At 37.7% G+C, this 15,399-nt stretch overlaps 1 protein-coding gene across 1 annotated transcript in view; it reads right to left on the reverse strand.

The window, feature by feature from the left end:
* LOC139946025 (fermitin family homolog 2-like) overlaps positions 1-14,465 on the reverse strand; it is a 76,292-nt gene extending 61,827 nt beyond the window's left edge. The window contains exons 1-2 of the mRNA XM_071943610.1: positions 14,275-14,465; positions 9,556-9,924 (exon numbers count right to left, since the gene is read on the reverse strand). Coding sequence (XP_071799711.1) covers positions 9,556-9,712 — 157 coding nt within the window. The 5' untranslated portion in view covers positions 9,713-9,924; positions 14,275-14,465. The remainder of the gene's footprint in view (positions 1-9,555; positions 9,925-14,274) is intronic.
* Between the last annotated feature and the right edge of the window lie 934 nt (positions 14,466-15,399).

Here is a 15,399-nt window from a genome sequence, read left to right on the forward strand (position 1 = left end):
TTGGGTTCAATGCCCCATGTCTAAAACGCTTGTCTTCTTTTCAAGATGGAAGATGTGTTTTACTTTTCCTGAGTAATAGCCGCCAGGGACCTATCTCACAAGATGAATATTGACTGGAAACTTGGATGTTAGGGGATCCTTAGTCAATCAATGCCTCCTTAAGGGCAATGGAATCTTCCTTCCTTATATCTCAACCAAATCTTGCATACATAAAATGCGGTGCGCTGCTGGGTGGGTGGGATGGTGAACCAACAGATAGGTGCTGCTGGGTTCATTTTGTCAGGGGGAAGTCTGACAACTATCAGCAATGACAGTAGGACAAAAATCAAAGGAAAATAGATAAGAAAGTAAACTGTAATGTACAGCCTACTTTTTAGTAAGATCTGAAGCTACATGTAGTGTACATTATGGTTCTTCAGTTTTATTTGCAAACAAGTTAGAAATGACTCTTCTGTACTTAGCCAATTCTGTCAATTTACAAAAATTGGCACAAGAAAGAAAAATATTGTTCTCCTAAGTGTGTTTTAACATGTGTCAATCAAATGTTTTGATTGTCCAGCAGGGAGAATTCTAATGTTAATAGGCTACACGTATTTTGAAAGACCTAGATAGTCTGGTTCTTCTTATTTGCCTCTTTAGTTCAATGGCACCCCCATCAGGGTCAAGTATTCGGACTTCTGAAAGTGTTGAAAGTAACACAACGTACAATAAGTCGAAATAGGTAGGCGCTGGCTGGGAACTCTGCCCAAAGTTTCTCTCTCTATGAAATGGAGCGTAGTGTACACACATGTTCATGTGTATACACAGTCTGACATATTCACTGATGCGAGCACTGAACAAAAGGAAGGTATTTTTAGATAACAAAAGACATTTAACAACTTCTACAGACAGCCCACCTTCAGACGTGTTTTGGATTTTGCAAAATTACATAGTAGAGAATCAGAATGGCAAATCAATACGCCACACTGACACTTAACTACACGGAAGTATGATAACTCGGCAGGTGATGATAAAAAATGTTCAAAGTTCCAGGTTTCTGGACGGAACATAAAAGTAAATACAGCACATTGTTAGTCAAGGATAAAGAAAAGTGCCCTGGACAAAGGCGAGTTTTGTGATCAGATTTTTTCTTGGAGGGGGGTATAAACTTGTTTCAAAAGCAAACCTTGAGTAAACTGATGACTGTATACACTGAACATTGTCGTGCATGTATCATTCAGCTCTTCGACCTAAATACACCATGCATACACCATGTACACATTTTTGTAAATCCTACATCTGTGTATGATACCACAGTTTGTCATAGGGGTGTGGTCACGTTGTTTGAGTGTAGCTTTATAACAGCACAATCAAAACATCACAGTACATTTATGTGATGATAATTTTTTTGTAACTTTTATCTAATACATGCAAAAAAAGAGGTACATTATGTACATAAAATATTACTACATGGCTGGTATTTGAAACAAACCATGGAGCCTTCCAATTTTATGCACAAACCTCTAAAGCGAATATAATATTGTACACTGTATGCACAAGCATAGAGCAAGACACTACACAACTCTTGAATCCCCTTCACTGATCCCCTTTGACCTGGGTCAACTCGGGTCAAATAGCTGACCTTTTGAATGACCCCCTACTTCAGGCCATTTGCATTGTTGGCATGCCAAGCAGCAGACTCAAGTCAACATGGGGTCATAGAGGGCCCAGGGGGCTGTCAAGAAGTCCACTTCAAATGAGGTCAATGGAGTACTCAGCACAACAACTGATGCTTTAGGTTTGATGGTTTCATCCTGTAGAACATGTCAACCTAAAATGCCAGAAATGAGGCCAGAAAATAGACTGGCTCTTTGCATTCAGAGGACAATCTGATTCGGAGATCCACGACAGAAACAGATTGTGTATTGTATAGGCCTACATAAAAGGACAGTCTGTAAACTTTATTATAAATTTATCGTTATTCCGATTAAAACAATCCAGGGCGCACAGTGTATAAAATGTGTTGAATCAAATACTTTTCCATATTTAATATCACTGTGCCTGACTTTAACTTTCAGTTCCATTGGTCAAAGTCATCCAATAAAATAAATCGACCAGGCCGTTTAAATCTAACTTTGATTTGTAAAAATCAGAATTAATATTTGTCAATGAAATCCAGCAACAGGGTTAAACAAAAATTACTCCAGCAGCTCCTAAAAAGTCAGAAAAGTAACACTGCACTGAGGAACATTGTTCAACAATAACAGTTTCACAAAAACAAAGCATGGAGTTACATTAATTGTTGTGTTGTACTGTATGAAAGTAGATTTTTGTACAGGCTTCTGTACAATTAGTACATTCCAAAATAATTTACAATGTAAAACTACCTGCAGCAGAAGTTCACAGACACGATCGGAAAAACGTTGTAGCTAACCAAGCACACAACAAACGCACGTAAAGTACTGTAAAGAAACCTGACACATCAACTCGTTCATTGACTTCTACGTTTCCAACAAAAATACACTGTATGGCACTTCTAATTGTTATTATAAAGTTGTGTAAATATCAAAACAAAAGTCATATTATTATTAGGAAAGCTTATTTCATCAAAAAGCTCATATATACAAAGTGCACTGCAAACAGAAGTTTGTCGGTCAAATGATCACAATGACTGAAAAGTCACTTAATAGTGTGATTCTTTTTCTATACTGTGTTATTTTTTATCATTATGTATGACCACTGACCATCAATATTTTGAAATCTTGCGCAGTTTTATTCAATACAGGAATTGAAGCACTTTTATAATCCCCCAAGTCTTCCGGCCTTGAAGCCAAGGGTGGCAATCAGGAATAAAGGCCAGCTGGATTAAGGGAGATTAGACCTGTTATTCTACCAGGATCATACATTCATAACATTGGAAGAAAAACCCAGAGGGCTCTCACGAACTGAATGACTGCACGTGATTTACGACTTTTGTGTGAATTTGGAATAATCGATGGACACACATTGCAAAGGCTCCAGGTGCAATGTGCACAGACAAGTGAATAGGAACTAAAAAAAGGTTATTGTTGTCCATGTGAATTCTTGCAGTCAAGAATACACGCCTCATCAGCTGTCAGAATATTTCATACTCAAAAGTTTTTTGGCTACTGTCCAATTTAAAATGAAATCCCTACAGAAATGGGTTCAGAAATATCACAAATGATGGATACAAACTCCTCTTTACAAGAGAGTTCAGCTTCTCTGAGTCAAGGGTTGGAATATGTTCTGCCTGACAGTTTCATATGTGTTCAAAGTTGTAGGCCTACATTGTGCACTACCATGGAAGCCTCAGGGGTGAACCTTTGAAGAATATACATCGTACTGGGTGTCTTTTGTACCATCTGATAGAAGGAAAATTTATAACCCACTGTAGGCAACAAAATATTGTATAATTTACAATACAATAATATGTAGGGGAAAAATGCAGAGGTGAAAAAAACCTGATTGTGTTTTCCCCTCTCTGACCTTCACATACATGGCATTGTGTATGGAGCTAGAATCATTCAATACCACTACCAAACAAGCTCAAAGTTACACAACTGGTGGTTGAATTTATACAGCTTCACTAAACCACATTCCAAAGTACTATTTTTTATTACAAAATATAAAAACTGGCCCCTTGTGAAGGCATCTATTTACAGGTGCACAGTTGAGTTGATGTCATGTTTACACTACACTCCAGTTATTTCCTATATTATGCAGACAGGCTTCATTTACCAGTGAGTATCCTGTTTTTCTGTAAGTCAAGCGTGACCAAATTTGCAGAGCATCACAATTTGCAGGTTCACCTCAATCTTGTATTGACTTTTGCTCTGCTATAAAGTACAGATTTGTCAGGAATGACTTAGGTTTGTGCACGTATATGTATATATGCATGAAGTTATGAACACATTGTGTTCTGGCAGTGTTTGCAAAATAACACTCACTTAATGCCCATCGTCCACTGTCCAATCATGAAAAAAAAGGCAAATTTAAATAACATTTTGAATTTGTTAATCATCCGTCACGCCCGAGCTGTGTAAAGTACATTTGTACACAATCTTTTAGCTCTTCTTCAGATGTTTAGACCTCAGAGAGAAAGGTCTAACCTTTGTTTACAAAAAGAGTGACCTTGTGCACATTCCAGGACCTGTCTGGCTGGTGAGATACAACATACATGTACATAGTGTGTACACACCGGTCGTGGGAAATTTTACATTTTGTATTTATGTATCATAATTTCCACTCAGTCAGTTTTGAGATGTGCCCCCTCCACCCCACCCCCCGTCTCATCAAGAGTTGATAAAAAATCAGATGGTATATTTTCCATTGACAAAAATCAGACTGTATTTCTTCTACCAGTGGGCTACAAAAATTGTAGTAGTGTCCACAGGCTCTATCTATGAATCTTGTGTAAACATATGATGTCACAGGTTACATGGTCTGTTGAGTTAAGATACATGATACTATTGTACATGCACTGCCTGGTCTACATGTATATTCATTGAAAAGGGTACATTGTAAAGGGTTCAGTTAAAGGCAGTGGACATGAATGAAAGATATGAATGAAAGGAAAAAAAACACCCTTGTCACACAAGGTGTGTGCGTTTAGATGGTTGACTTCGAGACCTCAAGTTTATCTGAGGTCTCTAAATCAAATTCATGGAAAATTACTTCTTTCTCGGAAACTATGGCACTTCAGAGGGTGCTGTTTCTCACAATGTTTTATACAATCAACCTCTCCCCATTACTTGTCACCAAGAAAGGTTTTACACTAATAATTATTATGAGTAAATACCAATAGTGTCCACTGCCTTTAAATAGTTGAACCATTGAGGAAGTAATGTCCCCATATAGCAATCAGTGAGGATTTTTACAGGTCCTGCAATGGATCTACCTACACAAATTCGTATTTAAACAGGCACCTTTTTATTTTCATCTGAGCACGCCCCTAAATTCCATCGCACTTCAGACATGGAACCCACAAAAGTGTCCTGACATACTGGCCAGTTATTTATTTGTACATCCATTGTCTGGATTACAAAACCAAAGCCCAAGTAGGATCCAACCATTACAAAGGAAAGAGATAACAAACCTGGGTGCTTCTCCTCAATAAAATCTACCTGTACGCAAAAACTATATGCGAAGAAACTGTGTAACAGTGTATCCTCCTGGTACAAACATGATAACTCAATAGTACAATATGCACTACAAAGTCATGGAGCTGTTTGTATTCCCTGAGTTAGTGTCATTTTAGTGATCACTGAGTTGCTGCACATTAATATCAAGTCTACATGTATGAATAGCTATATGAATCTAAACTAACATTGCAAAATGTACCATTTTAAACAGGGATTGAGTCAAAGTTGTACTTGACAAAGTTATGTACTGAACAGATTAAATCCCTTTGAATAGAAACATTTTATTGCAGACAAATGTGTCAGTAAATATGATGAATTGTACCACCAATCTTAAATGCTATCACTCAGTAAATTTACAATGAATGTTGTAATTAACATACATAATGTACAGAAGTTTCACAAAAACAGTAACTCTGCAGTTTGGCAATAACAAAACTGTTAAATATTCTTGACTTTTCCCAAGTCAAGGACCTACGCCCAACAAGAAAACCTATTACAAGATTGGATGGTCTTCCAACATTTTGGACTGCAGTTTGTTACACAAAATTATGTGGAATTGTGCAGATTTGTGCAGTGAGGCTTTTAAACATTTGGCACAGTTTCGACCACAAACATTGTGGTTTTGTTAATCAGCTTATGAAATTAGGCTTCTGTGAAAAGCGGGCTAGTTGTTCATGCAGCAGCATTATTGGTGAAGCGTGGCTGTAATAAAAAGCCACTTCTGGGTACCACCATCAACCAAGGTGAAAAACCTTGAAAAAATTTCGCCTCTGGGTAGGAAAATTGAGCCAGCTGAAAAACCGCCATTTCCTCTTGCGTTGTTTCTACTCTACCCCGGGGATAGCCTCCCCCTTTGGTCACAATGGAGAAGAATTAAAAGGGGGAGAATTCCTGCCATTCTGCAGTGAACAGTCAAGGTGTTTGATTGCAGCATGGAGGTAGGATTTGCAGTAAGTTGTATGATCAATCTAAGTTGTGAAACTGAAAAAATGGGGTGAACTGCATTGGGGCAATGACACACCGGATTGCAATGTGGTGAGTGTATTAAAGCATAGCATTAGTGAATTCAGCACTGTGTTATACACTGAACAAAAGCAAGGACATTTCTCTACTTATTTCTATAGGCCTATTCTGTACTCAGCCCGTACACAATGTACAATGTGTACACATAGGAAAGTCACATTTGCTCATTTGAATACTATCACGGATAAGAAAATAAACCATGAACAAATCCTTCCTATACGTCATCTACAATTTCGTCGGCTATCAACCACTTCTTTATTAGTTTCCAAATTCCTAATTTGTGTGGTTTCCTGACAACAGTGAAAAAAATAAACGACAAACAAAAACAAAACTCAGTCAAAAAATAGCCAAAGTTCTACCACAAAATCACCTTCCTGTGGTCAGCATGCCCCACTAATCATTCTGTGGTTTCAAAAAGTACATAGAAGTCAATGGCAAGGTATCGACGGAACTTCCTTTTAACACCCACAGAATTCCTTTGGTTGCACGTTTTATATGTTGTTACAGTATTACACTGTATCATGTACCACGTACAGTAGTATGCGAAACAACAGGAACTTCTTCCGGCCGGTCGGCCCACTAACGACAAATGTTATTCAGCCTCCAACAACCACTTAATTGTTAGGGTTTGGAACTTTTTCCGGCAGGTTAGAGAGACAATTACTCCGGTATGGTTATTATTTAACTTTCCACACCAATCATAGCTCAGAGACACAATAGTTTCAGTTCTGTGGTCACCACTTCCATATTTTGGGGATGGAGCATTGTTCTGGAAGGACATGTCCATGAGCTACCCTCTGTGAACAGCCTTTGGGTGGAAACCTAAAGAATCAAAATTTCACATTGCCTGTGTACCGCATACATGAAACAGAATATGTAAAGGAAAAGAAAGTTTAGTGTCTGTTTCGCACAGTACTTCCAAACTGTATATTTTCAAGGAGTTTCAGAACTTTGCAGGTGTTGAACTTAAGCCACAAAGGGAAAGAATGTTAATTGCAGGTTTTACATGTCACCCACTCATGGTGCACCATGTAGCAACTCAGTGAACCAACCTCTCAACAACACAGCAAGTCAATCAGTATTCTTTTGAAATACATGTACCTCCAAAGTCAGTTCACTGAATACATAATAAACTGGGCTAGTGTTCTGTTTTCTTTGTCAACCTGGTGGTCATCTACCAACCACCATGAGTGGAATTCCTGGTCTTTTTTCAAAAAGATTCAACAAGTCAAGTTGGAGGTGAGATTTTGTTCAGTGCTTAAAACCAACACACGGGGTGCCTCAGCAGTGACTACTGAGTATTTGTACTGTAAACAATAAGAACATCACTACAGTACTGCGCTTGCACCAGGTTTAATCTCTGCAAAAATAGGTTCCATCTTTATCGTAAAGTTGAAATGCATGTAGTGGAGAACCCCAATAGGATCCCGGCTCCTTTCAAAAAGCAAAATCCCTGTGTGAATCCATAGGCAGGGGATGGTTCAGTGATTGAATGGGCCACAGTGTAATACCCCCAAGGGCCTGAAGGGTTTTTCAGTCAAGGGAGTCTGTGCAGCAGAGACGCTGCATTCCTTTTGAAGGCAGAGCACGTCCTTGACTAGAGGGGCTTGCTTAGGAACTGAAAAAGCGTAGGGTGAAAAAAAATCCCACAGTGTTAACCTAATGCATTAACATTTGAAAGCGCATTCCCAAAGGGGTGTGTACATACTGTAATGCAGTATTACATCACTGTCAGCACCTTCATATTCTTTGCACAGAATTCTTCCTTATTTTGAAGAAACACCCTTTTTTAACCTATGCATTTATACATGTGTAAAAATCTAGGCCTATGGCTTTTTAAAATGAAAGTGAAATAATATAAACAGACTGTCCATGCCCACGCATCCTCTCAGTAAGGGGGCTATCCCGCACTAAGAGAGAAAGTGAGAGTGCAACGCAACAGACATGCATGGTCTGCAGAGGAGATCCCCTGTGCACAAGAAGAGTGTTTGATGTCACTTCCAAAACACGCCTAAGCATGACTCTCTGACTATAAATAATTTCAGATTGCTAAGACTGATAACATTTTCCTGTCGAACAAACAGGAAAATGTTTCTGGGAGGAACTTTTCTTTTCTATAGGGCCTAAGTCTGTATGTTGTCAAAGCATATTGTCTAGATGTATATTAGGCTACACCTATGAGTTACTTGTACGTCGGGGTGAAATCATCTGAGCTGTAATTTTTTTTAATTTAAAACTTGGTAGATTAGAACAAATCTTTGTAAAGAATGTCAAAAATGTTGTATCATTTGAAATTTCAAAGATTGTACTGAATAAATAAAGTGAATATGTTTGTCTGAAATCATAAAAGATGAAAGGTGTACGCTAGTGTACATGTTCGGTAGCCTCTTTAGACTAGCAATACAACAAGAAAACCATACAGGCAAAACCCTGAATTTGAAGATATAAATAATACAGGCTACTTGAGTACATTCTTCATACACAGTATTTTCTAGCATGAGCGCACAAAGTTTTACTTTTTATTGCCACAGACTTCAATTTCTAACCTGCCAGCGCCTGTGTTGTTACAAATAAGTAATAAAAATTGAAAAGTGGTTTTGCATGACTTGACAGCTGTGCTGCATGACCCCATGGACAAAAGTACACAGTCTACACAATGTACCTGCGCTGTACATTACATGTATAAATATAAAACTGCCCTTGAATACCAGCCAAGTGCAGCTCAATCCAGCAGATGCACAAACTTTTCACTTTTCAAGTCAGCAAATATATTGCCAAACTCTATGGTACAAGCATGCACATTCTTTACTTTCACAACGGAAATGTAAACTCCTTCTGGGGAGGTTTGGGGGGGTAGCACCATTCAAGCATTGAATATCTCTTGATACCAAGTGAAAATGCTGTGCAATCTCTTGTTAAGTTATGAGCAATGGCTCTGTTCAGTAGTAAAAACCAAAACCAAAAACCAAAGTCAGTTTGGTTGTAATGTAGAAGACTCGAGTGCGACAGTATGATCAGTACTAGTCAATAACAGTACCATACACAAAATACACCAATGTACTAACCTCTACCTAGACATTAATTTGAGGACTGGTATACATACATGTGTACACATTCATTATGTCCCCAATTAAGCTTAATTCTGTTCATTTCAAAGAACTAAGAACCAAGAATCATACCCACTTTTTGGAGTAATTTTATGATAATTTAAAAAAAACTTTGGTGGATTAGTATCTTTCAATAAATGATGTCCAGTTACAAAATCTCAATTGTACATGTAGACCCTGTGGCTTTTTGAAAGATTGCAGACAAAAAAGTACTGAACACATGAAACACTGGGTAAACAGTGCTCCACTGACTAACAACACAGGAAGAAGGACTTTCATCTTACCTAGGGATTCAACAAGTTTGAGCATGACTCCGCCGATGTGTAGATCTCCAGTCACTCGGATCTGCTTCTCCTGCTGGAGGTTCGTCACATAGATATTCAACTCCCATGAGCCGTCTGCGTACTTGCCGTCTGGCAACTTGTACATATGTGGATCCATCTTTAAAAATTACCTCTTCTCGTTTTGAGGAAGATTTTTGCTCTTGTATTAAATGAAGCTGAAAAAATCCAGTACTCCCTGAATCAGGTTTGTGAAACTCCTACTAGTCAAGTTTGACAGTCGAACCATAAAATGACACTTCCCTGACTCGTCTCTGGCCGGTACAGTGGGTGGGTGCTCCTGTAAGCTCTACTTCTGTGATTCCAAACTTCCTGCCAATTGAAAGAGATTGAAAATGGGGGTCACAGTTAAGTACTTGGGTTGGGAGCTATTTTGAGGCTGTGGATCTGTCATTCCAGGAAGGATGTGTGACTTGACTTGGACGGAAATTGAAAGGCCCTGGGTTTGTAATCTCACCGCAGAGCAAACACGCTCAGCGTATATGTCTATGCGTGCCAGGCAAAATGTAATATAAACTGTCCCCTCCCCCCCAAAAAAAAAAAAAAACCAAAACTTGTTGACCCATTTTAGTGATTAACTTAGAAACTTGATTAAGCTTATTGTTCTCAAACTTTTCACTTTGACTGATGCATTAACACTGTTCACAAATAACACTCATGGCTGTCATAAACACCTGCTAATGTATGCTTGCCATAAACTTACTTGTTTTGTATTCATAAAGTTTCTCTTCTGAAATCTGAATGATGGCCAACAAGTTCTTCACATTCAAAAATTCCTCATTATCCAAGTGCACAGAAAAACTGATTATTGAAGAAGTTTAGGGAATATTTGTACACAATGGTAAACTGAGGGAGGTGCATGTTAAAGCCATTGGACCCTTTCGGTACAGAAAAAAAAAAAAAAAATTCACAGATTTACAAATAATTTACAGGGTTTACAGAAGGTAATGGTGAAAGACTTCTCTTGAAATATTAGTCCATGAAATGCTTTACTTTTTGAGAAAACGGTAAAACAATATCAATTCTCGTTAACGAGAATAACGGATTTGTTATAAACACATGTCATGACACGGCGAAACGCGCGAAAACAGGAGTGGGTTTTCCCGTTATTTTCTCCCGACTCCGATGTCCGATTGAGCCTAAATTTCCACAGGATTGTTATTTTACATATAAGTTGTGATACACGAAGTGTGGGACTTGGACAATACTGTTTACCGAAAGTGTATAATGGTTTTAAGTGTATGGCTTTTATTATTAACACGCTCTGTTTGGATAGGGTTTCCAGATGTCATTGTACCAACATCCTTACCAGAATTTAAGATGTCAAGGGTACATCCCATACATTTGTAATTGCATTAAAACCACACACTACGTTAGTTATATTTAATCACAATTTGTGGTTGAGAAAAAACTGTTACAAAGTAAAGCTTAAATGACATGTTACAACATGATAAATTTGTAATATTTAAACCCTTTATTTGTGACAACATGTCATGACCTAGTTTAATCAACTGCTATAAATTAAACATTCGGTGGGGGGAAAATTTGTTAATTGAAAACTGACCGATATTTCCCACCCACGCTGTTCCACATAGACATACTGTACAAATTACAAAACAGATCAATGTTTTATTTTAATTTGAAGTTTAAGGTCTAATGGAAAGAGACATTAGAAGGTCATATTACAGTCTGGACTGAACCCTAAATTAGCTTGTGTTCATTCATGTTGAAGGCTTTGGCTCAGAGGTAAGACCCGATCCCATACATACATGTAAACCACCAATAACAAAAGCAGACTGTATGCAATGTGTTGTAACTTTTGCAAAACCAAAAAGGTAGACATAAAGGTGGTTTTGTTTTAACAAACAATAACAAAGTTGATACTAGTTGACACTCGTACATTATATGTTGACAAGAGTTATTGATCCACTTAAACCTGTTAGTTTGGTCTGGTCTCTTTAATACAAAATAAACAAATATTTCAATTTATTTAAAACCAACTGGACAATCTGGTTAATTGTCAGCCTATTATACTCTACTGAATGCATTGTATAACATAACATGTACAAAATCCATGCACAGAACATGAACGTCCTTCACATGACAATGGTAGTTGGTGCAACATACAATAATGTACATTCATGTTGTCAATACTAAACAATCGAAGAAGCCAGACAAGGTCCAGCAAGCACTAAACGCCACCTTTGATGTTAACCAGTTTAATATGCAATAGACCGCAGTGTACCATCTGTTCTGACAATTAAATATTTACATGCGATTCATTAGGTATGGATTTTTCTCTCTATTTTCGCATCAGCTAGTTCGGTTCTCAAAACAGCAACATCAACAAACAAAAACACAAACAAACTATGTTGAATTAACCAACCAACCAACAAACAAACAAAAAGTAACCACAATTAGCTTACATGACAGTATGAGCCTAGATACTATTTACAATTTGTATACGTGTACATTTAGGTGAATGAAAAAGATGCCTGCAAAAAGGTGTGCGGTCTGTGTGACAAAACTTGTGTCGGCTACATCATGCCACAGAATTTTAACCTCTATTCAGGGCAATTACATCCGCAAAAAACAAACTTGATCTGTCCATTGAACCAAATCACTAGGTTTCAAAATAACTTTCTGTGTTTTTCAATTTAATTCCGAGACTGTGGTTAATAATGGCCATTATTTGTAATTTGTATGAATAGAAATGAATGAAATACCACAGATAAGGACTAGTTAAATGCATGCACTTGGGAATTTGTTGCTCTGTGACTGTGACCTTTAAAATATTTGCCAGGAATGTCACCACTCACTGAGTTCTTTTATTTTCCGAGTTGTTTGAAGTTGACATTTATAAGTATTCGGTTTCAGGAATAAAATGTGCCTGAAGGCTTAATGTACACTGTGTACAAGTGCATACAATATTTTTAGGGAAAAAACTTTGAAGCTGCTGAGTTTTCATCAGTGAGTTCTAAAAATACTGCCGTCGATTTAACAAAGAGTTAGGACTCGTCTTATCTCGAGTTATGACGAGTTACCCGTCCTAACTTAAGATTAATCTGAAGGTCTGCATGCTACATGTTCAGTGCATGGTTGGGACTCGTCCTAAGTCCTAAGATTAGTCTTAAGTTAGGAAGAGTTTTGTGAAATCGGCGGCTGAAGTGTTAGACAAAGTGTAATTAAAAAATTTACACTTTAGAGACATTTGCCTCCATAGCCAAAGCCATTGACTTGTTGCCCCTTGGCCTTTTGTAGTTGTACTGTTGCAGTAGGAAAGTTAAAATCCCTAGGAGGTGGCGTGCAGGGGAAAAACGCCTTGCCCTAACAAGAATGCAATTCGCCCTCGTACTCAAACGTCATTTCCTTCCGAGCGAGGAGGTCGAATGCTCACTTCCTTGATACTGGTTCATTTCATGAACAATGCATTCCATCGTACACTAACCACAGGGCACTCACAGTACACTTCAAATCCTGGCTCCTACCTAGCAACAACACAGAGCTTTTTGACTAACGCCAATGGTAGACTTAAAAAGCTTACTATACTACGATAGACTATCGTAGCGTCATACGTTATCGACCCTCATATGTTTTCGGTCCCCAACTTTGATTCCCGTTTACTGCGAGATTGTGCAAGCTGCACTGGTGACAGAAGCTATGCAGTTTACTCAGGTCTGTATTTTCATCAGGCTTAATTATGCTAAGAATAAAGTTGCCTGTTGTTGGTTATGCTCAAACACATTTATAAAATGATTGATTTTTGGTACTTATCACTAGTTTTTGATTGTGAACAGTTTTCCTGTTATCCTACTGAAAACACATGATAACAGGATATGTTTTAAAACTTTGAATTTGATAGAGGGTAACGTAATGTATTTCCCCATTTTTAGATCCAGTTCCCAAAAAGTTAAAAGTTGACGAATAATAGGCATATAGGGCATGTAGGGCTAGACTATTTAATATTACTATACTACTAAGGAGTACTAGACTTAGGTTAGTACTACTACTAGAAATAGCTTTGTTTTACAAAAAGGGATATCTCATTGAGGTAAATAAGATACTATATTATTTCATATCGAATGAAAAAGTGGTGGCGTCATACGGAAACTTTTCCCAGTCTTCACATGTTTTGTTCACGCATTCTTATAGTTTAAGTCACAAAAGGGTAGACTGTAGTGAAATATTGAATTTCAAGGAAATTGAAAATTAATATGATTCATTAATTAATAATCTTTTCATTTTTTCATCAAAAAATCAGTAAACTGCAAACTTCATAATATAAAAATAGCTTGTTAATTTTAAATCGTCAGGTTCGTTGAGTTGGGCCCACAACAATTATCAAAATAAAAACAAATTCCGGTGAACACAACAAATATGAACAACCGGTAGTAGTAAAGGTCCGTAGTAAATATTTATACATTGTAACACATTTAATGGTTTTTACGAATTAACTACTGAAATAACTCATACTGTAGCTTATCCATACTGCAACTGGTAAAGCTAAAATCATGTACAATCAATCAGCGGCGTGTGGTTGCACCGACGGACGACTGCACGGCCGCCGGTTCGCACACACAGTCACACGTCACATGTCTACTCTAAAAACCAAACTACCCCCAAGTTTTCACATTTCGTTTCCCTCCATAATTCAATACTTACACGCTATGATACAGGTCAAGAATAGACGAAACATCAGTATGGTTATGTCAGCGGGCTCATGTTCCAAAATGTTGCCTCAGAAAGTGTGAAATAATGATCCAGAATTTCCAAACATTACGGAAGTGTACTTCGACTTCGACGATAGAGTGAAGTTGAACACAAACTGCACGATAAGCGTTGTGCGAGCAAAATTGCCGAAATTCCACACGGACGATTGCCCGTAATTTTCAGATAACGTGCAGTTGATGTCAACTTGCCGGGTGGAGTTTTGTATGAGTCAATTTAAAAATAATGTAATTTTATTTTTTAATTAATCGGGATTATAATTGAATTTAAAAAAAATCGGGATTACTGAATCTCGTTTTAATACCGACGAGTAAAGTGTGTTTTGTATTTCATTATCCATTATACTAAAAATTAATAAATGCTAATAATTTTTATGGATGTTAGAATTTTGTTCAAATCAGGCTTCTTCTATCTAAAGTTCTAATCTAAAATTCGCTTTGCAAGAACGGGATAAAAGCAATTGCTCAACAGCCATGCAATTGGTACATTTGCTAGTTCGCACCAAGATGAATGAGTTCCAAATTTCAATTCTATTCAATATATAATACGACTTGATTTTACAACCCCCCCCCCCCCCCCAATGTGTCCAGATCTCGCCCACCTAAAAACGTAATCTTGTTGACAAAGTAGTGCAGACGGTCTGTGTGTCACAAGAGGGCGCACTTGCGTTTATTTAATATTTCAACAGCAGTTTTCTACCTCTAGCTAGCACTCTAGACAAACATGAACTTGATTGACTACTCTTTTGTTCCCATTAATAAATCAGTATTTGTGTTACACCTAAATTAATCTATGCGTAAGCTTCGCACCATGCCTACGTTTACACCTCTCACTATATGCCCTCTCGACCAACTAGAATGGATAAACTGTCCAGGGTATTAATACGGGACAAAATAATGTGGTTGGCTGGTATTAAACACTCTTGTTTAATACCAGTTGCAGTCTGGATGCGATAATTACCCGAGCCAGAGGCAAGGGGAATTATCAGCATCAAGACTGCAACTGGTTTTAAACAGAGTGTTAAATACCGGCCAAGCACATTTTTATTCCCATTCATAA

Source organism: Asterias amurensis, chromosome 1 (genome assembly GCF_032118995.1).
Source record: "Asterias amurensis chromosome 1, ASM3211899v1".
In the NCBI taxonomy this organism is placed as follows: domain Eukaryota; kingdom Metazoa; phylum Echinodermata; class Asteroidea; order Forcipulatida; family Asteriidae; genus Asterias; species Asterias amurensis.